The 26,785-nt window shown below is 39.9% G+C and overlaps 1 protein-coding gene across 4 annotated transcripts in view; it reads right to left on the bottom strand.

The window, feature by feature from the left end:
- Window positions 1-26,785, bottom strand: part of tmem131l (transmembrane 131 like) — a 162,818-nt gene that overhangs the window by 26,789 nt on the left and 109,244 nt on the right. For all 4 annotated transcript variants that reach the window (XM_043700124.1, XM_043700133.1, XM_043700138.1 and 1 more), the window contains 8 exons: window positions 24,892-25,001; window positions 24,013-24,082; window positions 21,135-21,274; window positions 20,654-20,796; window positions 9,096-9,282; window positions 4,590-4,775; window positions 2,563-2,715; window positions 1,680-2,287 (listed from right to left, as the gene is read on the bottom strand). In XM_043700124.1, the coding sequence (XP_043556059.1) occupies window positions 1,680-2,287; window positions 2,563-2,715; window positions 4,590-4,775; window positions 9,096-9,282; window positions 20,654-20,796; window positions 21,135-21,274; window positions 24,013-24,082; window positions 24,892-25,001 (1,597 nt within the window). The remainder of the gene's footprint in view (window positions 1-1,679; window positions 2,288-2,562; window positions 2,716-4,589; window positions 4,776-9,095; window positions 9,283-20,653; window positions 20,797-21,134; window positions 21,275-24,012; window positions 24,083-24,891; window positions 25,002-26,785) is intronic.

Genomic DNA, 26,785 nt, shown 5'->3' with positions numbered 1-26,785 from the left:
AAGTCCAAGTTCATCCCCTGCGGTTGGAGGGTTCCCAGTCGGAAGATAAGACGCTCCTCCTCCGACCGTCGCGTTGTTGTGGTTTGGCGGTGGATGAGTCCAATGACCTGCATATCCTCGGTGGAGTGGGAGGGGGAGTTGAAATGCTGTGCTACAGGTTGGTTGGGTTGGTTCGTCCGGGTGGCCCAGAGGTGCTCTCTGAATCGCTCCGCAAGTAGGCGGCCTGTCTCGCCAATATAGAGGAGGCCACACCGGCTGCAGCGGATGCAGTAGATAATGTGGGTGGAGGTGCACCTATTAAGGTGCAACTCATCCCTCTTGTATAATTTATCCTTACCGCTAAACATACCCCAGTGATCCAAGAATTTAAATCCTTGCTTCCTGCACCAGTTCCCCAGCCACACATTCAAGTCCATTATCTCCCTGTTCCTGCCCTCTCCAGTAAACCGGAGATAACCACCCTGGAAGTCCTGCTTTTCAGCTTTCTTTCAAGTTCTCCGAAGTCCCGCTGTAGAATGTCCCTCCACTTCTTCCCGACATCATTTGTGCCGACATGTACCATCACCTCTGGCTCTTCACCTTAGCTCGAGGATTTCCTGCACTCTGTCTGCGATGTCCTTAATCCTGGCACCAGGAAGGCAACACACCATCGTCAAATCCCGCCTGTTGCCACAGAAACCCCATTCAGTTCCTCTCACTATGGAGTCCCCTATTACCACGGCTCTGTGTGATGACTGACTCACTAGTCAACATGCATGTTGAGATTCTTTCAGTAACACATGCTAGAATATTGACCTTTTTGGAATACTGTGAATAGAGCCCACTGCGCAAGATTTGGTCCAGAGAGGAGCCCAGACTACCTTAGAATAAGTAGAAGGGCAACGGATCTCAAAAGGTTGATCAGGTGGACTGTTTCACCTTGCTACTGCAATACAAATCTACGTTGTGTTTCCCAGTAACAAGAATAAATAATGTGGTATATAAATTTCAGTGCTGAGGAGATGCTAACTATACATATGCCCCAAAGATTGGAGGATTGTAGCATACATCAATAAGGTATTCACCATTCCAAATCATGGTTTGCAAATCTCAAGTATCCAACATTAAAGGTGATTCTGCAATTGGACAACATTTGCAACAGGATATTCAGCGAGAATTATACCAACGATTATATCAGGATTAGCTTTTGGGCTCACTAAATGGTACAGTTGCATGTACTGGAAGCTACATGTATTAACACACAGGGCTGCACTGTTTGGAGTCAGAAAGGATATGTACAGTTTTTAAACGTAACAGAATAGGGGGCATCATTCTCTGGCTTATTTTCCAGAGCAATATGTCTTCACTAGAATCAATCTGCCAGTTTATAATTTCAACAAGTTCAGTAGTGAACTGTTAGTTATCATTAACTGTAGTCTCCCATGCCTCAATCAATCAGCACCCTTTTCTCATACAGTAAATGTTGTTCTCCTTTTACATTAACAGTCCGGTGAATTATCCTGAAGAAAAAGTGAAAAAGTGACTTTTTTCAGCAACACAAGTTCTGTATGACCAAATTACTGACTTTACACTTGGACAGTGTCACATGAATTTGCATCAATTAAAAGAAGATGGCATTAAAAATCACTTCAATAAGCATACATTTTCTATTCTGAATAATTCATAAAATATTGATGTACCTATAGTGGTCAATGACACAACTTGTGTTTCATCAGTCCTGAAGCTTTCTTCTGGCACTAGGTGATCATGGTGGTCATCGAGAGAATGTGCATGGAAAGATCCGTAGTGACTCAATTCTTTATTGTCAAGGGCAGCAATAGGAATCTCAGAACTTCTTTCTTCTGACAGTACACAAGTCACAGGCTCATGATCAGCATGTTCAGTAGTATGTTCAGTTTCAAGACAAAATGGTTTAATCTCACACTCTTGTACAATTTCCTCCACTTTTTCCAGATCTTGTCCTACAAATGGTGCATACCTTTCATCACATGGCTTCATATATGGAGGAAACTCAGTGCAAGACTGTTGCTCTTTAGAACAATAAAATGGCCCGCCATTGGTCAGCTGATATCCTTCACTAGTTCCACAGCTAATGCTTGAAGTATTCAATTTATTTTTGTTGTAGTATTTGAGCTTTTTTGAACAATGGCTCGTGTTACCAGGACTCCGTTTTGAGATATTTAGAGTTCGGACAGAGGTTCCATTTATTTGTACTGTCCCTCTTCCTTTTCCCCTACCTGGCGAATTCTTGCCTTCAATGCAGGTCTTACAGCTAGTTCTACTTAACCTGCCAATATATAAAGGAAATTAAAATTATACACAGTCAGGATCGATCTAATTTTAAAGACTGTCAATACAAGGAAAACAATGTTAATGATTCACTTGCCTGTAGCTGATTAAACATTGTCATTTGTCATGCATATATTTTAGTTGAGACTTAGACCAGCATATTCTTACAATTACTTAAGTGAACCAAATGCGTAAATTAATGATAAACAAACATCTAGGTCATATACCTTTGTAAAGCTACTATGACTTAAAAATGATTACCAGAAAGCTTACTTGCAAGTTGTAGCGCCAAGTGTGTTAATGGAGGTCCTATCCTGTTGGAGCAGCAGGGAGGTCTGGCATGTCCGTTGTCTAGATTGACTAAACTCTGTCAAAATGTACTGAGCACGTTGGTAGGCCATGATGATGACACAAACAAGCAGCAAGCTACAAAAAAACATAAGTATATTGACAACAGCACAATAAATTTAAAATTTACAGACAATGCGTTACTGTAAAATGATCAAAAGACCTCAAGTTGCGTTAACCTGGTGCATTTTAATGATGAATTGGAATCTAAAAGAGACCATACACAATTGTAGGGGAATGCCATGCAACCTGACTGACTTTCCTTCCCATTTCAGTTTATGAATGAATTTCAGCACAATGAAACATGACCGCTGGCTTTGAACCCCAAAGCTGAATTTTAGCCCCAGAACAACCAATGACCATTCCACTTCAACAAAGTGCTGTTATTAAAAAGGACTGTGCAAAGATTTAAGTTCCAAGTATATTTTACTTTTTGTTTTACACCTTCAAGGTTAAAGCAAATCTTGAGAATAACCTATTTCTTTTTACCATTTAAAAAAGGAATTTAGATCCTTATCTGAGCCAAGGCACTGACAGGCAAAACAGATCCTCAGTTTAAAGTTTCAGTTTACATTGGAGATCAGAAGTAAATGAAAACTTACATATCACACAAAAAAAACAAACTCAAACATTTCTTGTCTGAGAAAGCAGGCTTTTGACAGGTTGGGGACACATTCTTGACACGCCCCCCTTCCCTCAATGAAGTGCTCAACTCATCCCCAGAAGCTCACCGAACCAGATGACTTTAAAGACTGAGGCTGGAGATTTACAGGACCTATGGTGATGATGGAGGAGAAGATGGAGGAGTGAAGGTGGAGGAGTGAATGAGGACGAGGAGGAGGAGGAGGGGGAACTGGCTAATGCTGGCAAGATAACCCTACTGGAGCTGAATTATTTCCTCCCCAGTTTGCCAGTAGGATTTTACCCTCCCCTGCATGGGTAGACTGCCGGTTCAATGCAGGAACCTGTAGGTACAGGCTTGAGACCCCTTCTTTTAGAACTGTATCCACCCTGGCAGCAATGGTATGACCTGCCCTCAACGACCTTACTGGGGTCTGCCTGATCGGCCCCAACAGTGCCAAGCACCACCTAATGGCTGGGAGGACGTACATCCAATCTGTCCTCCTCTTCTCCTCATAGTGGAACTGCTGAGCTGCCATCCCTCTGTCAGAGGCTCCTGCTGCTGACTGGCTTAGCGGCAGCCAATTCCAAACCTGGGACCCAACACCCACTGAAAGTTGGTGAGCACCACATTCTTCTTCCACCTCCCACCCCCCCCCACCCAAGCCTCTGGTCTCAGCTTGATCCCTGCTGCCTCTGAAGTACCCCAGCCAAACAAAACAGTTCGTGCAACATGTCCTGATGTTTATGAATCCTAGTATGACAGATTTGGGACAAGACTGGCAAAGCAACCATCATATGTAATTCTTCAAATGAAGATCTGAAGTTAATGCAATAAAAAAGGCAAGAACTGCAGATGCTGCAAAACAGTAAAACAGAAATTGCTGGAAAACTCAGCAGGTCTGGCAGTAACTGCAGAGAGAAAGCAGAATTAGTGTTGAGTCCAATGTCTCTTCTTCATTGATACTGCCAGACCTGCTGAGCTTTTCCAGCAGTTTTTGCTTCTGTTTCTGTAGGCTGCAAGGCTACAGAAAATCCTCATTCGGTGGAGATGGGAATGCTTAAATCTCCATCAACCTTTCCACAAGGAGCAAACAGGGTGTTAATAGTCAGATAATCAACACAAAGTGGATATTACAGCTCTAGACAGTAGTTTAATTCAGATCTGCTTATGCATAAACAGAGGTAATATAATGTACTTGAAATATTTCAGGAAGCTTTCTTTTCAAGAATACACAGGAAATAATTACTCAAAGCAATAAATTCATGGTAACTGTCCCCATATTAAAACTGTACTACAAATAATTTGATTTTCATGTTAAATTTCTGACCAGCTAAAGAGACAGACGACAATCCAGAATGGCTGCTCCCAACTCAGTGCTGGCACCAAGTCTGCACAAAGAGGTAACAGGTGATGTGGAAGAGTCATATTCAAAGTAAACTGAAACTGCAAGCCTCTTGCAGTTAAAAGCTGCAATTCACGAATCACCCAGGAAGTGGTGAAATCTGGTGTAAACCTGAGCAGAGAAGAGGGCAAAAGTGAGTTAAATAATATGACCAAACTGAGTTTGAAAAGAAAACAAAAGCAATGCATCTATATCTGAAACTATACTGTACAATAATTATGGCCCACTACCATCTTTTGAAAATTCCCTTCTTCCAACTATTACATCTGACTCCTATATTCGGGAGAGTTGGTATTCAAACCATTCCTGGAGGTCACTACTAATGTCTACTGTTGGCAAATAATCAGAGGCTGGGAAAGCGATCATGAAGAGGGTCTTCACATCAGTTTGCCTGTTCACTGTCTTGCTATTTGCTGCAGTTCAGATCATCTCCATGCAAAGCATGTCTTGAGAAGTATGCTGCAGACAATGCAATACTGGCTAACATGGGAACAATGAGAGCATAAACAAACAGAAAATGCAGGAAGCATTTTGGGAAAGAAACAAAATTAATGTCTCAGGTTGAAGGGTGCCCATCAGAACGATCACCAATTCTGATGAGGTTATTGACCTGTAATGTTAAATCTACACCTCTACTCACAGCTGCTGCCAATCTGCTGAGTGGCTCAAATAGCTTCTATTTGAATTTCGGACTTCCAACTACATTATCTTGCTTTCATCATAAACATAAATACTCTCTCAGCTATCTTATTGTCACAAAATACAGCTGATCAGAAATGAACAAGCTGGACTTTGCTACTTAAAATTTTACCTTGAGTAAAATTAACATTAAGAAACTTACATCAAAATAAGGTATCCGGACATCACGAAGAAGAGTATTGTACATATTTAGTTTTATAGATAACTGCTAGAGTTTAGATTTTTAAATAGTGGCATTCCAGGGTTTTTTTTGACAATCCTTCTGAAACAATGACTTAATGCAGTATTTGTAGAAACTGTTTTCATTGTGGAAGTTTACAACAGATGGGGTACTATTGAAGGCCATTATAACTTGATTTTGGTTCAGGATAATTAAAGATGGATTTCAACTGGAATCATGACAAGTATAAGAACTAGGAGGAGGAGTAAGCTGTCCGGCTCTTCAAGCCTGCTCCGCCACTCAATAAGATCATGGAAGATCATTGTGGCCTCATCTCCACTGACCTGCCCTTAATTCCTTTACTGTTCAAAACGTTATCTTAGCTTTAAAATAATTTTCTGAGGAAGCCTCAAATGTTTCACTGGGCGGGGAATTCCATCGATTCACAACCATCTAAGTGAAGAAGTTCCATCTTAATTCAGTCCTAAATTTGCTCCCCCTAATTTTGAGGCTATGCTCTCATCCTAGTTTCACCTGCCAGTGGAGGTATCCACTCTACTTCTATCTTATCTTTTCCCTTGTAATTTTCTATGTTTCTACAAGTTCCTCCCTCATCCTTCTAAATTCCAATCGATATAATCCCAGTCTACTTAGTCTCTCCTCATAAGCCAACCATCTCAACCCTGGAATCAACCTAATGAACTTCCATTGCACCCCCTCTAGTGCCAGCACATCTTTTCTCAAGTAAGGAGACCAAAACTGCATGCAGTAACTCCAGGTGTGGCCTCACCAGCACATAATACCTCCCTTCTTTCAAACTCAATCCCTTTAGCAATGAAGGACAAAATTCCATTTGCTTTCTTAATTACTTGTTGCACCTGCAGACCAACTTTGTGACTCATTCACTGAGGTCCCTCTGCACAGCAGCATGCTACAATTTTTACAATTCAAGTAACAGCCCTTTTCACTGTTACACCTACTAAAATAGATGTCTTCACATTTATTAACATTGTACTCCATTTGCCAGACCTTTGCCCACTCACTTAAACTATGTCCTTTTGCAAAGCTTCACAGTCCTCTGCACACACTGTTCTACCACTCATCTTAGTGTCATCTGCAAATTTTGATACACTATACATGATCCCCAACTCCAAATCCTCTATGTAAATTGTGAATAATTGCGGTCCCAACACTGATCCCTGAGGCGCACTGATCGGCAACCAGAAAAATCACTCATTTATCCCCACTCTGCTTCTTGTTAGTTAACCAATCCTCTATCCATGCTAATACATCACCCATGCGCATCTTCATGTTATGCAGCACCGTGTCAAGTGCCTTTTGGAAATCGAGATATACCACATCTACTGGGTTCCTGTTGTCCAATGTGCTCGCAATGTCTTCATGCTTAATTAATCTACGAGAATTTTATGATCTGCCCTTCAATGAACCCATGCTGCATCTGCTCAATGGGACAATCTCTATCTAGATGCTTTGCTATTCCTCGATACCAGAACTAGCATTTTACCCACTACAAAAGTTTGCTATCTGGTCTATAATTCCCCATCTTTTATCTATCTCCTTTTCTAAACAGTAGTGACACATTTGCTGTTTTCCAATCTGCTGGAACTGTCCCAGAGTCCAGTGAATTTTGGAAAATTACAAGTGCATTTGTTATTTCACCCACCATTTCTTTCAGCACCCTGGGATGCATTTCATCAGGGCCAGGAAACTTGGCTATTCTTAGCTCCAACAGCTTCCCCACGCTACCTGTTTCATGATAATGATTGTTTCCAGGTCCTCACCTACCTTTGTCTGTGTGTCAATTACTGGCACGTTATTAGTGTCTTCCACTGTGAAAACTGCTGCAAAATGTCTTTTCAGTGCCTAGGCCATTCCTGACAAATAGCTTGTGCCTGAAACGTTGACTCTCCTGCTCCTCAGATGCTGCCTGACCTGCTTTGCTTTTGCAGCACCACACTTTGACTCATTTTCTCATATCCCAAAACTAAATCCTCCTTTTCATCCTCTAAAAGACCAATGTTTACTTTAGCAACTCTTTTTCATTTTATACATTTATAATAACTTTTGCTATCAGCCTTTATTCTCATAATCCATCTTACTTGCATTTTACAGCTTTTTTTGTAAATTTCTGTTGACCTTTAGAGCTTTCCCAATTTTCTAGTTTCTTGCTGATCTTGGTTGCTTTGTATGCCTTCTCTTTCAATTTGATAGCCTCGCTTTCCTTCGACACCCATGGCAGATTACGCCTTTTCCTACAGTCCCTCCTTTTCACGAGTACATACACTTTTGCTGAGCACTTTGAAATATTGCTCTGAAAGTTCTCCACTGTTTGTCAACTGTCCCACCATAAACTCTCTCCTTCTCTACTTTAGCCAATTCCTCCCTCATACTATTGTAGTCTTCTTTAAGCACAAGACCCTGTTATTGGATTTTGTCTTTGCACTTGCCATCTGTATTCTAAATTCAACCATACTGCAATCACACCTACCAAGAGGATCCCTAACTATGCCATCATTAATTATTCCTGTCTCATTACACAGGACCAGATTGAGGACAGCTTGCTCCCTTGTTAGTTCCAAGGCCTGGTTTACAATCACTTGTTAACGATCTTAGTAGATGATAGCATTAGACAAGTCAGATCCCAGAATGGAACCTTCATTTACTCACTTGTGGGACATGGGTATCATTGGGTGGCCAGCATTTATTGCTTAAATCTAGTTTCCCTTACAGGTGGTGGTGAGCTGCTTTCTTGAATCGCTGTAGCCAAAATGCTGTAGAGTTACCTACAATACCGAGGGAGGGAATTCCAGGATTTTGAGCCAGCAACAGTGAAGGAACAGGATCTAAAAAAACTCAATCTGAGTTTTCTCAGCTAACTTCAATTCATGCTAATGGTCTTCAATGTTTACTCCACCTATCATAAATCATAGTAATATTAAATTTCCATTAACTCACCAGGGGTCTCTGTATTTAGTTACTGCATTTAGAAGGGCTCGTTTTAAAAAACACTCAGAGCTTTCATAAAGTACATTTTAAAACCCAAATGCTGAAAATAATATTTATTTACAAACACGTCATCACAACCTTCAAATTTACCAGGAATTGTGTTCCTAAGTGTTCCGGAGGGTCATCGGTAGCATGCTTGTTTTTACTTCAAAGGGTTGAAGGTTCAAGTCTTATTTCCAACATTTACTCACCTCGTTTTTAAAACTAACATATGTGGGATTTGAGTGTCACTGGCCTAGACTGGCTTTTATTGCTTTTCCATAATTGCACTCAAGGTCAGGCTGATGAGATGCCTCCTTGATCACAGCAGTACTTGAGTCTAGTTATACCACAGAGCTGTTCAGATGGGAGATTCAAGATTTTGACCCAATTACAAAAAACTAGGTATCAACCTGGCAAAAGTACAACCTAAACAAAATTCTGGTCATTGGTAGTGAATACTTGTGCTCCAGACTTACTGTGCCCTTAGTTAAACTATTCCAATATAGCTATATCGCTTCTTACACCACCAATGCCACTGTACATTATTCATTGTCTGTACTTACAGAATGCTGATCTCATGTGAAGAATTAACATCCAGCACAAATGATTCACATTTTAGAATTTGAAACCCAAATCCTTGACATCTGTATCCATTAATGCTCATTGAAATCACCGAGACAGTCAGTGGTCCAACGTTTTCAACCTTAAAACTCCTTCTAATGGTCAAGTTGAGTTCATTTCCTTTTGACTCTGGAATAAAGAGAATTTAGTAACTACAGTGATGTCAGGTATTTGTATAACATTATCAAATCACACCCTGCAAGCCTTTTTCACACTGGTCTGTCAAAGCCAAAATGGCAACCATCTCAGTTTCCATAACATCTCCTGGGAGTTATCAGGAGATACTAGATGATTATGAATGCTCTTATAGTCCTTAAAATAATCATTTCTAATCTCTGTACAGAGTCTTGACACATTAGTCATGATTTGGAGATGCCGGTGTTGGACTGGGGTGTACAAAGTTAAAAATCACACAACAAATCACACAACACCAGGTTATAGTCCAACAGGTTTAATTGGAAGCACACTAGTTTTCGGAGCATTGCTCCTTCATCAGGTGGTAGCGGAGGCTCAATTCTAACACACAATTTATAGCAAAACTTTAGTGTGATGTAACTGAAATTATACATTGAAAAATTGATTGTCTGTTAAGCCTTTTTTTTAAAAAAGGTTTTGTGATTTACACATGAAAGAAGTGAAGCTTAACAGACAATCAATTTTTCATAGTATAATTTCAGTTACATCACACTGTAAATGTTTGCTTTAAATTCTGTGCGTTAGGATCGAGCCCTCCACTACCACCTGAAGGAGCGACGCTCCGAAAGCTAGTGTGCTTCCAATTAAACTTGTTGGACTATAAGCTGGTGTTGCGCGATTTTTAACTTTGACACATTAGAGCAGACTTGTTCCATGTTTTTTGAACACTAAGAAAGTTCACTATATAGGTGCGCAACACACCAAGTAACTTCCAGTATACGTCCATCAACGTTCTTCATGAGCACAGTTCTATGAAAATACCAGAGTCCTAAGAGTTTTAAGCTATGGCTTAGTGGCAGCACACTTACCCATTTAACAATATAAAACCATACAGCACTCATGAACTCCATTCAGTTCATCACACCTGTTTTTAATGTAGCCATCCAATTAATCTCACTTCCCTGGTAATTGTCCTCAGTGCTGTTTTTTTGTTTATTTATCATTTTCACTTCTGAATGTTATACTGAATCTGTTTCCAGCACATTTTCCAAGAAGTATTTTCCAGATTATTAGAACTTGCAGTTTGTATAAAAGCCTAGTCATGTCCTTCCTGGTTCTTTTGCCACTTATCTTGAAAACCATGCCCTTCACATTACCAAACCTTCAGCAAGTGAAAACAGTTTACTTACTATCAAAACCTCTCATGACTTTAAATTTCCTCAATCTTCTCCAATTGATGAATAATCCCAGCTTGTTCCTCATTGCACAAAATTGAAACTAATCATTCCTACTACTGTTCTAGTATAGATCTCCCTGGTTTAAAGTACATTCTGAAAATGTGTTTTCATTAAAGCATAGTTGAGAAAGCAGTATATGTAGCTGAGTAGCGTTGCCAGCCATCTTGCTTTAGCATGATTAATACGTATGCAAGCACTGTTTTCAAGCATTCACTGTGGAAACTACATTTGCAAGGAAGCGCAATGCATACACCAGGAACCATAATGGCAAGTACAACACTGCACATGCATCAAGAATCAGTAAAAACATTAAAAGAGCAAATGGGTGAACTATAAAAAATGTTTATTCCTGTCTGGTGCAAGAGTGCAAAGAGAACAGTGGCCAAACCATGCCTTATGAGGGAAGTCAGAGATAGTATCAGATATAAACGAATCATACAAATTGGCAAAGCAAATTTGAAAATTGGGAACAATTTACAACTCAGCAAAGGAGCTCCAATGGATTAAGAAGGGGAGTTGGAACTTTTCCCCCAGGGTGGAAATATCAAATACTAGGGAGCATAGGTGAGAGGGGGCAAGATTAAAAGGAAATGTGAGAGGCAAGTTCTTCTTTAAATACAGACAGTGACACCTACCAGGGGGTGGTGTAGAAGCAGATACAATAGCAATGTTTAGGAGGCATTTAGACAGACATATGAACAGGCAGGAAATTGAGGGATATGAGTCAAGATTAGAGTGGTGATGGAAAAGCACAGGAGGTCAGGCAGCATCAGAATAACAGGAAAATCCACGTTTTGGATAAAAGTCCTTGACCATGTGCAGACAAATGAGATCAATTTAGAATGTGATCATGATTGGATGAGAAAAGAGTATGAGAACAAGGGAAACATAGAATTGACTGCAAAAGTTTTTGTTGATAAGTGTTATGAAGATGTGGGTGTACATTAAGAGAGTTAAAAGCAGAACTACCGGACACAGCACCAACTGTTCTCAATAAGGCAACAATTGCCTGAATACAAAAACAAATTCAAATTCAGCCAGTTTAAAGGATACCCCAAAAGATATCAACCTCCGATCCACTTTGAATTGAGTATATCGACAATCTTAAAAGCCAATGACACAATCCGATGCTTTGGAGGTAAAAGACCAGGGGAAATTGAACAGTTGAGAGGAGAACTGACAAACCCCAACATGCAAACAGACTACCTGAAAATAGCTCTCCTAAAAAGGTACGTTTTTGATTAGTAACCGGTGATGAAGAAATTCCGAAAGACGACGACACAGGAATATCCAAATAGAAGCACGAAAGCTGCCTGGTTTTGAGATAAGAAGTGTTGTTTGCAAATCTCAATTGGGAGTTTTATCGGACTAATATTATAGTAGGGAAGGTAAAAGATAGGTTAGAGGAAGAAATTGTAAATAGCGGTTAGTTAATTATTCTCTGTTGTACTTTAAGAAATAAAGTTGTTAATTTTTACTTTAAATCGTTCTTGGCCACTCGGATGTTTTTTTAAAAAACAGATTACTGCATTACTGGGATAAATCTTTTCTGTGTTGCTGGTTTTAAATTAAACAGGAGGGTTTACTCTGCGTCGTAACAATAAGCAAAGAAAAAATGATCGATGAAAACTAAAGCAAGTCCCTTCCAATCAGAAACAGGAGAATTTATTATGGGGTATAAATAATGGGCTGACAAACTAAATTCCTACTTCACTTCTGTCTCCACAAAGAAAGACACGAATAATGGAACAAAAATGATGGGGTACAGGGGAGTTAGTATGAGGCAGGAATTGAAGCAAATTTGTATTTGTAGGGAAATGGTGTTAGAGAAATTGATAGACTAAAGCCTAATAAATCCCAAGGGTCTAATAATCTACATAGCAGAATTCTTAAGGAAGTGGTGGATGATGGATACATTGGTGGTCATTTTCCAAGAGTCTTTAAATTCTGGAATAGTTCTTACAGATTGGAGGGATGCTAATATCAGCCCACTGTTTAAAAAGGGAAAGAGAGAGAAAAACAGGCCAAGTTCTGCTCTTATCACCCACATTTCTATGTTTCCATGTCACTATGTCTCCAAGTCGCTTTTATCTCCATGTTTCTATGCTTGAAGAACTGCCGGAATTATATTTAACGATGATGCTGTTGAAAAATCATTCTGAAGTGTACCAGAATGCCATTCAGACACTTCTAGTTCAAAACTCGGTTCTGTGGAAAATTGTGCATTTGTTTTGCTGTGCAGTACTTTAGTGCAAGTGCACTACTTGAAACTAACTCTAATCACATCTAATCAAATGTATACCTGTAGTTTAATTTCCCCAGTTGCTGAAAGGAAAACCATTAATTTGTAAGTATAGTGTACTTAGATATCCTCAGAAAGGTGAGTGCATTACTGATAACTCCATGAACTCTGCTAAATCTACAATTCAAAAAACCAGGATAGAATAAAGTTCAATAGTCGAAGTGTAACTCCTTTACGTGCCACAAGGTTATAACTGTTGTGGTAAGTGAATGTAACAAACTAGAGGTTTGGACTGAAGGTCAATTCTTTAAGTGCATCTGTAATTTGGCAGAAAACTAGAAGTCTCTTCAAGAATTTGAAATTTAAAAGGAGGATGAAGTGGCTTCAAATGATTCTTTTATCAGAAGTAAGGCTAATTTGAGCATTTCTGGCATAGGGGAAATTTACCTATCTGAAATAAAAATTCCACTGATCTGGCACCTTCTGTAGAGGGGACCAAAAAGGTTACCATTTCAAGTTCAGTATGATTCTTTCTTGAAATATTAACTCTTTCTCTTTCCACCAATGCTGAGTTACCGGGAGGACAGCACTCCAAAAGCTTGTACTTTCAAATAAACCTGTTGGACTATAACCTAGTGTTGTGAGATTTTTAAACTTTGTTAGACACAGGATAAACCCCTCTGCTAATTTAAACCCGACACAGAGAAGCTCACCTCACCATAAACTGTTAAATTTCGAGCTGTAAAGAACCATCCCAGATCTCACTATTTAAAGTGTAAATTAACAATTTTATTCTTTAAGTCCAAAGAGAACATTCGACAACTATTTACAGCTCCTTTCTCTTAAACCTATCTTTACCTCCCACTCTACAATACTGGTCTGATTAAAAAAAGATCTGATTAAGATTTACAAAAAAAAGGAAAAGAAAAAGCTGTTTGGCTCGCAGTCTGTTTTTGTTGGTGCTCTTTGCAATTCTCCCCATAACTGTTCAAAATGTCCGATTTTATATCCCAAAACATCGGATCATTTCATTGGTTTGAAGTCATCAAAACATTAAATTCAAATTCGATTGGATTCTGGTCTCTGGGGTATAATTTAAACTGATTGACCAAATTTGAATTTGTTTTTGTACAATGGCTAACAACTCCAGCTATTTGTTTCAACCAAATGTTACATTTTTAAATTGTTCAGCACACTGGGCTGTCAGTCCTTGCCAACTTCCTCTCTCAAAAGATACAGTACACACCTACACCTCCACAACACTTTGTACACCCCAATCCAACACCAGCCCCTCCACATCAGAGTTTTCCCAGGACTTTGTTTTTATTTCAGATTACCAGTAATTTGCAGTATTGTGCCATTATATAACCTGAGTCGATTGATGATGAAGCAAGTGCTAACTCCAGTGTTCGAGCTGCATTCTTGCAAATTCAAAGGCTATTCCTGACGAAGGTTATTAACGGTCAAGTCTACAACATTGACAAGATGTGGAAAAAAAAATCACCTAACAAATTAAATTTCTGTAGCACCAGTTTCTGGGTGTAAGGCTGGGAATATTAGGTTAAGGCAGATTAATTGACGTAGTGGATTCTGAGAAACTGTGTAGCCTTTTAACAGTAGGTAGAACTGGGAGACAGAGTTCAAAATAAAGAGGCCTCATGTAAGTGGTACCTGAAAACTGGCACCATTATTTGAAAATGGAGGAAAAAATATGCAAGAAATTACATGCCAGTCAGTCTAATTTTGCTGGTAGGCAATTTGAGGGACAGAATTTATATGCACTTAGAGACACACTGACTGATCAGAGATGGCCAGCATGAATTTGTTAAAGGAAGGTCTTCTGACAAATGTACCATTCCCTTTGAAAATGTACCCAGTAGAGTAGTTGAGATAACACATTTGACGTAATCTATGTGAACTTTAGCAAGGCTTTTAATAAGATGCTTCATGGTAGATTGGTCAAGAAAGTAAGAGCACATGGCAAAGTGGCACATTGGATTCAAAATTGGCCAAGAGGCAGGAAACAGAGGACAATGGTACAGGTACATGTGAAACTGGAAGCATGTTTCCAGTGAGGTGCAGCAGGACATGGTGCTGGGACCCTTGCTGTTTGTGGTGGATGTTAATGAAATAAACTTAAGTGTAGGGTGTATGATCAAAAGGTTTGTGGATGAAGTGAAAATTGGAAGAGAATGACAAAAACAGCTGCAAACTAAAGGAGGACTTCAATGGACTGGTCAGCTCGGCAGAGCAATGGCAAATAGAATTCAACCCGAAAAGGGAGGGGCAATGCATTTGGGAGGGTTAACAAGACAAGGGATTACACTATGAATGACAGGATCCTGGAAAGGTCTGAAGATCAGGGGGGTTTGTGCATATCCAATAACTCGTGAAGGTAGCAAAACAGGCAGCTGTGGTGGTTAAGGGAGCATATGGGATACTTGCCTTTATTAGCCGAAGCCTAGAATGCAAGAGCAGACAGATTATACAAGGCAGGACAGAAACAGTATAAAATGCTCATTCAGTCACAACTGGAGTAGCGTGCGCAATTCAGGTCACCACATTATAGGAAGGATATACAGAACGACCTAGATTATCCAAGTGAGATGGGCTGGGTGTATTTCATTCGGATGACTGATCAGGGTTCCCGTGGTGACAGCAACAGCAGGAGCAGGATTCCCGTGGCCACTCTTTTTCTGTTCCCCCCGCCAGCCCAGGCTGCCTGCACTCGCTGTGCTTTCATTTAAATTTTAAAATTTTTTTATGGAACCTTGAGATCGGTTAACCCGAAATTTGAATAATTGATATTTGGATAACAGAGATATGTCTAATTGCACGAGAGAGAGCGCGGAGGAGATTTATCAGGATGCTGCCTGAGCTGGAAGGTCTGAGCTATGAACAAAGATTGAATAGGCTGGGATTGTTTTCCTTGGAGCAGCAATGGTTGGGAGGAGTCCTGATAGAGATGTCAAAGAATACAAGGATGGATAGGAATGCACTTTTTCCATTGGTAGAGGAACACCTGAGGATATAAATTTGAGTGAATGAATGATTTTTAGTGATCAGTGAAATATAATAGAATACAGTGAAAAGCTTTCATTAAAGGAAAAACAGAAGACAGAAAAGTTGAGAAAAAATATTTTTAGAAAGCTAATGGTGGGAGATTGGGACTTCATGTCTGAAAGAATGGTGAGTCAGAAACCCTAATATTTAAGGGATGTTTAGTAATTCACTTGCACTACCATTGCCTCCAGGACAATGGGCCAAAAACTGGAACACAGGATTAGTGTAGTCAGATCTTTGCTAACCAGTGTAAATATGATGGATCAGATATATCAGTGGGCGGCACGGTGGTACAGTGGTTAGCACTGCTGCCTCGCAGCGCCAGAGACCCGGGTTCAATTCCCGACTCAGGCGACTGACTGTGTGGAGTTTGCACGTTCTCCCCGTGTCTGTGTGGGTTTCCTCCGGGTGCTCCGGTTTCCTCCCACAGTCCAAAGATGTGCAGGTTAGGTGAATTGGCCATACTAAATTGCCCGTAGTGTTAGGTAAGGGGTAAATGTAGGGGTATGGGTGGGTTTCGCTTCGGCGGGTCGGTGTGGACTTGTTGGGCCGAAGGGCCTGCTTCCTGTAATCTAATCTAATCTAAAAAAATATCCCTCACACGGTGTACATATCTGAATCGGAGGAGAATTTTCATCTTTCAGGTGTATTAGTGTGTGGAAATCTTCTATCGAAAGAACAGTGGAGGTTGAATTGTTAAACTTATTAAAGGCTGGGTTAAAAAGTGTGTGCGTCTGTCTCTCTCTGTTTGTGTATTGAAACACATCCAGATCAGTCACAATCATTGCAAAGATACGAAGGGCCAAATGACAGATTTAAGTCCTACATTCCTAAGTTTAACAAACACATTAAATTCATTAACTGTAAGGCTTTAATATCAAAATTACAGGATTATAACTCACTTTTATTACATGCTTTCTTATTGGAAAGTTTTATTCCAACTTTGACATTTTTCCTGAAATTTGTTGCCCATAACTGAATACTTCAACTGAAGTATTCATCTGATTAATATTCTATCATCTGATTAATATTCTACAAATATTTAGAATAACTTCTGAGGTTTTGTATTCTCTGCCTTTATCAAAACGCCCTCAAATTATCATGATTTGGAGATGCCGGTGTTGGACTGGGGTGTACAAAGTTAAAAATCACAACACCAGGTTATAGTCCAACAGGTTTAATTGGAAGCAGCGCTCCTTCATCACGTGGTTGTGGCTGACAACCCCCTGATGAAGGAGCGGCGCTCCAAAAGCTAATGCTTCAAATTATCACGCTACTTTCAAAGATTTACATACTCGTGCCCCTAGGTGTCCATTCCTGCACCCAGCAACACCACCTCCATAAATCTGGTTTGTAATGCCTCTCATGTTTTTCCCAAAATGAATCATTTCATACTTTTCTACATAAAATGTCATTTGATGTGGGTCTGCCCCTCAACCGGTCTATGTCCTCCTGAAGTTGGTTATCATATTCCTCGTTGTTTAATGCCTTTTTGAATTTTGGGTGATCAGTGAATGTTGAAATTATGCTGTTTATCCAAATTAATAAATAAATATCAAAAAGAGCAATGGTCCTATCATCAATCGCCGAGAACTCCAACTCTCAGAAACAAAGGAGTCATTCTAGGTCTACTCCACATTCTCTGCAATAGCCAATCATTTACCTCATCGCCATTTTCTTAAATGATCCCTCAATGTCATTGGTATTGAGAAATCTATTGATGTTGATCTTGAACATGCTCCAGAACTGAGCTTCCCTCGCCCCTCTCGGGTGGAAAAATCCGAACATTCATTACCTGATAGGATTGAGAAATATCCTCAACTCAAAATACTCTGCACCTCTACTTGAAAAATGCTTTCTGTTCCTTGGCTAATTTTGCAGCTATGCTGACATTGGTCGCTTTAGTTTGCTAAAAAGTCCATTATATGGCATTTTGACAAACATAAGAAAACCTACGAAAGCATCAACCCTTTCCATCAATTCAAATAACTCAGTTAATTCAAACAAATTGCCTTTAACAAATTATAGCTAAATTTCTGTAATGGCCCATGGTTTCACTAAATATCAATTAATTTTGTCCTGGAGGACAGTCTCCGTTTCCATCACCAATATTAGTTTGGCCAGTCTATGTTGAGCATCTCTATTCTGCTTTTAAGAAGAAAGCAATATTTGTAATAATCCAGTCCTTTGACACTATTCCATGACCAAGGGAAAATTGGAAAACTGGAATCCAATCTTCACAACTTTGATTTGAGAAAATAAACTAGGATTGCTGTACCTTTGAAAATACTTTCTATCAGATGAGACATTAATCAAGTTGCTAGGCAACCTGCCCTGACACATTATGCAGCTTGTTTGGAGAAACACTCACTTCCTCCTACTTAACTCCACAATCCAACTTCCAAGTCCAACACCTAGAATTAGGGAACTTTTATCGATTTCCTCTACTTGCCATTTGTAGAGGAATGTATGGCACTAATTCAGTTAAGGCAAAGTCTATTTGTCTTTAGGAAGTAGATGATGCTTTCACCAATAATCATGCTTCAATAATTGATTTACCACCATGCAACTCAATGAACTGCCAACGAAAAGTCTGAGTAGTGATGCTGCCATCTTATTCAATTTCTCTCAGTATGTGGAATCATGGAAGTAGCAGCAATGGGTTAATTGGTTACAAAACAGAATACAGCAGGGATTAAAACTAAATGCTCAGGGTGATGGAAGGTAGCAGTTGGGAACTTCATAGGAAGAGGTGCTTACACCACAGCTGTTCATGATTTACAAAAATATCTAAATCACATTTATCAATAGCAAGCATAACTTGGGGATGACATTTATTGGGGGCATAATAACACTGAAGAGCATTGTAAGGAAATGCAAGACATTGTTAGTAAACTTGAAAATTGTGCATGCAAATGGCAGTGTATGCTGATTTGGGCAAGTGCAAGGTGGTATATTTTGTTAGAATTAGGAAAGATGCGTATGCCTCGGGAGAATTAGATTCTAAACTGGGTATAGGAGGAAATGCAAATAGGGAGATACATGCACAAAATAAAAGATACAAGTTCTACAATGCAAAAAAAAGGTACCACTTAATTTCTAAAGCAACAGAACTGAAAAACAGGACCTTACATTATGCTTAGATGGACTACTTGTAGGACTGCGTTCAATTCCAACCTTCATTTTACAAAAAGGATACAGAGACAGTACAGAAAATGTGAAAACGTAAGAACGTTGACAAGGACAATACCTAACTGGCTTTAACTATCAGATTGGCTGAATATGCGGTCACTCCTTACTCTAGAAAAATTAAGACTGAAATATAATCTCTTGGAGGCCTCCTCCAAGGTGTACAAAACTAGAGGCCATAAATAAAAGACAATTAATAAATCAGAGGGAATTCAGGAGCAACCCCTTTACAAAGAAAATGGTTAATGCTTCTACCACAAACAGCAGTTAAGGCAAAGCTAAATAAACACATAACAGTGAAGAAACAGGAGGATATGTTGCTTGAATTTGACAAGTTAGATGGCTGCAGGCTTCCGGGAAGCATAAACAATGCAAGGGGCTGAATGCCCTTATTCTGTGCTACAAATGACTGAGATTAACTCAATGCATTCAACACACCTGATTCCAGATCAAAGGCTTCACATTACCTAAAGATATTTGAGCGTGCTCTGATCACAAAGGTCAGTGTAGCCCTTTTTGAGGTGCTAACCAGGATTTGTAACTGATCTCAGAGTTAGAAGGTTATGGATCAGTGGCCCAGTCTGCCAGTTTAGTGTAGTGTTCAGAAAATACTCCACATCAGGTGCTGACCTTTGCAAGTGAAGCTAAACAATCATAAGGCACCAAACAGAAGAGAGTAAGAGGCATGTTTTTGCCAATACATTTTCTTCTCACAACACTCCTAAAAACTATCTTGTCATTTACTAATGGCAGTTTGTGGAACCTTACAATGTGCAAACTGGCTACCATATTTCCTACAATACAAGTGACTACACTTCCAAAAGTACTACATAACTAAATCTTCAGGATATTGTGCAATATGAAAAGCCCTATATAACTGCAACATTTTTGCTATTGTCAATATACTCATGTTATTGCAAGAAAGTTGTCCAAAGAGTAGAGCAAATTTCAGAGTAAATTCTCTCACCATACAAAGCAATGATCCTTGCGTTAACCTGGTTGTGTCCCTTACCTGCTGTATTTTTATTATATTCTGGTCAAGATTTCATGCCCCCCACCTTTTACTGCCAACATCTGATCAATGAGGAGTGACATTTATCAAGGAAATAAGTTAACACCCTACAACCTTCCATTCAGTCTTTTGCAGAATTCATTTATCTAACAATCAATAAAATCAGCACATATTAAGTACTTCTGTACAACTGACATTCAGCAAATACCCACACCACAAGTAAATAACAACAGTTCTAAAGGCTCCCTTTCAGTTTTAACTTCCAAATGACAATATCACTGCCAGAAAAGAGAAACAGCCATCAGTACAAAAGCCCAAAGACAGCTGTTTGAAACTTTGGAATATGGAGAAACCTAAAGTGTGAGTAAGGCATTACTGCAATTTATAACAAGGCCTCTTACTGGCGAACAAATTTTGCTTTGCTTATGCAAAAAACTGAATACTTTGACTTCAACTGCACAATATTTAGTGTTTACTTATTCTTGTAGTACAACCAACTAAACTGGGTGGCTGATTCAAAAGGCAACTTTTAAGACATTAGTCATTTATTGCTCAAATGAAAAACTACATGATTTAGCTCTGCTTACTTGGAACATTTTAACATTTGTTTCAGATACCTACTGCCTCTACATTCCATGAGTGTGGATTCCGGAACCTTAAATCGAAGTGATCCTGATGCTCCAGGCAGCTTTCCTCCCACTTTCAGCACCTCAATAGCCCCAAAGCCTTCCATAGTCACCACATCGAGTACAGTAAGGTTGTTTCTTTAAAAAAGAAATAACAATCTTACGTGTGACAATTTTGAACCATTTTTTAAAACAAAACTCAGACCTGTGCTTAACAAGAGTACCTTACAAACAAAAAGTTATATCATAACTTTCTTTTTAATTATATTATCACTAAAACATACCCTTATAAGTTTCTAAATTAAGAAATCTAATGCAGATTTACTCATGCCTTTACAAGTCACAAAGAGATAGGGTTTACATTATGGTAGCAGTGCTGTATTAACCATACCTCAATTGATACTTGAAGCATGTGTCATAATTCACTTAAAATTAGATATTTATTGGAGTTTTTAAACTAAAAGAATTAATTTTACCTTATCAGTACGAGTGACGTGACCAGGCCGTGTGTAACTGGTGTGAACTCAACACCAACCTTCCTCATTTCCAGAGGCTGTAAAGTGAACTGAAGAATGCCATCCCTTTGCTTGCTGTCCGGTTTGACGTGTTTGGGACCCTATTTCATTATAAATATCATACAATTATTTCCTCTGTACCATGATGGAGGATTCTGTTTCATTAACATACACTTTTCTGACAGTCATTATAGTCAGACCACATATTGAGTTTCCATCATTGTGTCGTATAAGTTAGAAAATACTAAACGGTAATCAAAAAAGTAACCAAAAGAAGTGATATCTTAACTGAGTAGGGGTTCACACTGTTGATTGCTATGCACCCCAGGTTCCTCATTATCTATCAGGAAACAACAAATAAAAGGTGCTGGACCATAAAGGGATTGGAGTGGGGGGTGGTGGAGAGAGAAAGAGAATAAAATCAGTGAAATTATTGAATCAAGGTCAGAGCTTTCAGGGTCCTTCGCTGATCACCAGTCACAGATTGTGTGTACACTATTCTGCACAAACCTCAATCTGGCATCTTCTCCAGTTTCAGGTCCTCCATAACACAGATTTGTAACATCTGTGAACTGGACAAGCAATAAGGCTGGGAGAAAGTGAAGACTCCAGATGCTGGAGATTAAAGTTGAGAGTGTGGTGCTGGAAAAGCACAGGTCAGGCAACAGAGAGCAAGATCGACATTTCAGGCAAAAGCCCTTAATCAGAAATGAGGCTTCTCAGTCAAGATGGGTGGAGAGATAAATGGGAGGGGTGGGGCTTGGGAAAGTAGCTGGGCATGTGATTGGTAGATGGAGGTGGGTGTAGTGGTGATATGTCAGAGAGGAGGGCGGAGCGGATAGATGGGAAGGAAGATGGGCAGGAAGATGGGCAGGTAGGACAGGTCTTGAGGGCATTGCTGAGTTGGAAGGTTGGAACTGGGATAAGGGAGATCAGGAAACTGGTGAAATCAACATTGATCCCGTGTGGTTGGAGGGATCCAAGGCAGAAGAGGAGACGTGTGGCGATGGAGGCAGCCCAAGATCTGCATGTCCTTGGCAGAGTAGGAGGGGGAGATTTCCACCACGGGGCGGTGGGATTGGTTGGTGCGGGTGTCCTGGAGATGTTCTCTGAATTGCTCTGCAATTAGGCATCCAATCTCCCCAATGTAGAGGAGACCACATCAGGAGCAACGGATACAGTAAATGACGTGTGGAACTGCAGGTAAAACTGATGGATGTGGAAGGCTCCTTTGGGGAATTGGATGGAGGTGAGGGGGGAGGGGAGGGTGGGTTGTTGGGGGGGTCATGGACCCGACAACAGAGTCACGGAGGGAATGGTCTTTACAGAAAGTAGATAGGGATGGGGAGAGAAATATATCTCTGGTGGTGGAGTCCATTTATAGGTGGTAGAAATGGCAGAGGATGATGCGATGTTTATGGATGTTGATGGGATGGAAGGTGAGGACTGGGGGTTCTGTCCGTCTTGCGGTTGTAGGGATGGGGTTCGAGGCGGAGGCGCAGGAAGTAGATGAGATGCGCTGGGAGGGCATCATCGAACACATTGGAGGGGAAATTGCGGTCTTTGAAGGAGGCCATCTGGTGTGTTCTATGATGGAATTGGTCCTTCTGGGAGCAGATGCGATGGAGGAATTGGAAATAAGGGATAGCGTTTTTGGAGGAGGTAGGGTGGGAGGAGGTGTAGTCCAGATAGCTCTGGAAGTCGGTGGGTTTGTATATGATGTCCAAGTTGAGTCGGTCACTGTTGATAGAGATGGAGAAGTCTAGGAAGGGGAGAGGGGTGTCTTGAGATGGTTCAGTGAACTTAAGGTCAGGGTGGAATGTGTTGAAGTTGATGAACCTTTCAACCTCCTCATGAGAACATGAGGTAGCGCCAATACAGTCATCAATGTCGCGGAGGAAAAGGTGGGGAATGGTGCAGGTATAACTGCGGAAGATGGACTGTTTCACATAACCGACAAAGAGACAGGCATAGCTGGGGCCCATGTGGGTGCCCACGGCTACCCCTTTAGTCTGGAAAAGCAATAAGACTGTTCAACCTATCAAAGTATGCTCACTGAGACAGAGTCCAAAGCAGAAATACAAAACTGAAAACGATAAATTACAATGAAATGGTTCACAGGAATTGAAGCTCAGTGAGATATAGATGGTATGAAAGGTAGATTAAAACAGCTAGACATTAAAAATAAAAGTACTTGAAATAAAATCAAAATGGTGGAAATACACGGGTGAAGCTACATTTGATTTTAGCCAATGGAATTTTGTTAGTACTCAGTAAATAAAAGAATCATTTTAAAATGCTTAACAGCAATTTTCTTCTTAGGGAATGAATTTCCAACTTTGTAAAATGAATCGATTTGAAATGGCAATGAACACTTACCATGTTGTTACATCCTAACTTATTACTGAATGCATCAGCCCCAACTTCATACTGTTTTCGTGCAGTAGTAAATATACAGGTCATGCCATTGGAGTCACAAGAGTTGAGTCCACCAGCAAGCAATGCAACAACATGCAATGAGAGCACAATATCTCCACTGCATTTTGTATGATTGCACAGATGCATATACCAAAGCTATTGTCAAATTTCCTCCTTTAAAATGCGGAGTACCAATAACTTCACTGTTATATTTATGCTAAGTCTCATTTAGTCACATCCATCTGGAAAAATTGGCCTAAGGGCAGCTTTAGAATAGATCATAGAACATTTTTCCATAACAAAATTTAATGAATTTAAATATCAAACTGACAGGATAAAAAATATCAGGAGGTTTTCATACATTAATTACCACACCTTACATTTAACAAAGCATCAGGAAACCATATGGAATTGAACTTGCCTTTTCGTCAAGTGTCTTCAACAGCATAAATTCATTTGTTGTGACATTAATGTCTTGTCTTAGTTTATACCTATTAAAAATTTAAAGAATTGGATTACTTGAAATCTTATTAAAAAACTGGAAAAACATGCAGTTACACACACAGATTATACAATTGGAAATTCTATTTTCTCCATCTACATTCTCACTACATTAGCAGTAATTCATAAACACCACCAACTGGAGAATAGCTGTACTGTGAAAATTGTACTTTCTCTCTACTGTAGGCATTCATTTGGGCACATTATTCAAACATGGCTCTAAATTAGATAGAGGTCACATTTTATTTGAAGACAAATATTAACCATGAGGACCCAAGATGGCAAACCGAGCATGCAGTTGAAACACAATAGAATATTGCATCTTTGGTTATCAGTAATTTAAGAAAAGGCTGATCTCTATCAGGAAGCAACATGGGTCACACAAGCCATGTTAATTGGGTTGGTGGAAAATAAAATGGATTAAGCACCAGGGTTCCCACTCCTGACTATTCAGTGGCCCTACTGGAAACGGGATGTACAGACATAAACTTGCACACATTGTTCCACTGATGGCCCAGACTCTCTGTACAGTTATGCAGGAAAACTGCGCCTCTGGATTTATATTTCCAGGGGTAGACAAGATTTCAGAAAGATAAGAACTTTGAAATTAAGAAACACTAATTTACTTGGTCAAAATTTGAGATGGCAAAGGTTGTTTTTACATTCTATATAGTTCAGAATAAGTTTATGGGTTGGACAGGACAACATTAAATGCTTAAGCGGAAAATAATACAACCCAGTTGAATTAAATCAGCTATTTTCTTAATTGCACTACACTTGTAATAAAGTTTTTTTTTACCATTTCTTCAGGAGGACTAAAACATCTTCTGGATTTGGATAATAAGCAACTGGCAATAGTTGCACTGTGACTGGTAGATCTGATGGGTTCTTCAAAATAAAGTGTTTTATCTGAAACATCAAAAGAATGTCACATTATAGCGGAACTCAAATTGGATAATTCTTAAAATTGAGCACTAGTTTATCACTCTGGCTTGGACATACACAACAAACAGATGGGTAACACTACACAAACGTATATGCGTAAGAAATAAAGCTGGTAATGACACGCAAATACGGTTCAGATTGATACCTAGAATAAGTGATTTTAAAGGTTAGACACTCTGGACTTGTTTCCACTGGAGTTTGGAAGAATGAGGGGTGTCGTGACTCAAATATACAAGAACCTGACAGGATTTTCCCTTTTGTGGCTGAGTTTAGGACGAAAGGGCAGTCACTTTTAGAGATCACACTTTTAGGAGCGAGATGAGGAAAAAGATTTCTCTCAGATATTTGTGTATGAATGGAACACTGCCTCAGAAGGTAAGATGATTGATTTCCCACCTATAAAAATCAAACATATGGTGAAGGACACCATACCAGTTACATGATGTGCCCACAACCTTCTCACCCAGCTTTCCTGAACAGGGCTTGCATGGGTGATGGTAACTGGCACAACAGTGCTGGGAAGTCAATTAAATCATGCAAAATGGAAAATTAGCAGCAACTATCCAGGGCAGTGCAGCATTGGCAGTCTGAGGTGAGCCCCATGCTACGTCAGTACCTCAGAGAAGGCCACAGTGGGAGGGTGGTCCAACCTGAAGTTAAGATGCAATCTGATTGTTTACTGCTGCTAATAACAAGTCTGAGGGCATCTGCGAGCAGACGTCCATCACTGCAATAGCAATTCCAGCAGAAAGCTCTTACCGACAGCACTGGAATGCAGAGCTGGCTGCTAGTTCCCGCAATCTTTACTTGCGGCCATTTCACTTCCCCCGCCTTCCTCCAAGGAAATCAAAGGGAAAGCTACCATCTTAGTTCGAGGGCCCAAACCAATTCTGGCAGAATTTAAACTCAATTAATGCATTCATTCTGCAATAAAAAAAACCTTGAACTGAAAGCTAGTCTCAACAACTGTACCACAAAACTATCACTGATTGTTATAAAAACCCAGCTGGTCCATTTGGGCCTTAGAGTCAGAGTCAGAGTCATACAAGAACTGCAGTACAGAAACACCCAGAGTCTGTGCCAGTCAAAAAACAGGAACCTAACTATTCTGATCCCATTTTCTAGCACTTAGCCTATAGCCTTTTATACCATAGACAGTTTGTTTTAAAATTGCTTACCTGTAGCGGGCAGCGGTGTGTTTTTTTTAAACTCTCTCTCCACAGAAAGAGCGGGAACAGCAGAGGAAGTGACGGCAAGGAAGAGTATATAAGTCAGGAAGGCGGCTAAACCAGAGATTCTACACCTGTAGTATCTCCCACCCACCCTCCTCCTCTAACCTTCTTAACTACTCTGCTTTTTCTTTTAAGGTAAGGATTTTTATTTCTTTACCAGGGACTAGTTAAAAATTTACTTCGTTTTTTTTGTGTAAGTATACATCAAGACCTTATTTAGGGTAAAAAAAACTATAGCAGAGAGGTATCAGAAGGTATTCTAACTCATACTTGTACAAAGTAATTAACTAACTAAGCAGAGATGGCTGGGCAGGTGATGTGCTGTTGCTGTATGATGTGGGAGCTGGCTGATCCCATTGTGAACGGCAGTGACCACATCTGCAGCAAGTGTTGATTGCTGGAAGAACTCCGGATCAGAGTTGATGATCTGGAATCTGAGCTTCAAACACTGCGGCACATCCGGAAGGGGGAGAGTTACCTGGATGCTTTGTTTCAGGAGGCAGCCACACCTGGGAG

Source organism: Chiloscyllium plagiosum, chromosome 1 (assembly GCF_004010195.1).
Source record: "Chiloscyllium plagiosum isolate BGI_BamShark_2017 chromosome 1, ASM401019v2, whole genome shotgun sequence".
Taxonomy (NCBI): Eukaryota; Metazoa; Chordata; class Chondrichthyes; order Orectolobiformes; family Hemiscylliidae; genus Chiloscyllium; species Chiloscyllium plagiosum.
Note: the sequence above shows the minus strand (reverse complement) of the source record. Positions and strands in the feature narration are given on the sequence as shown.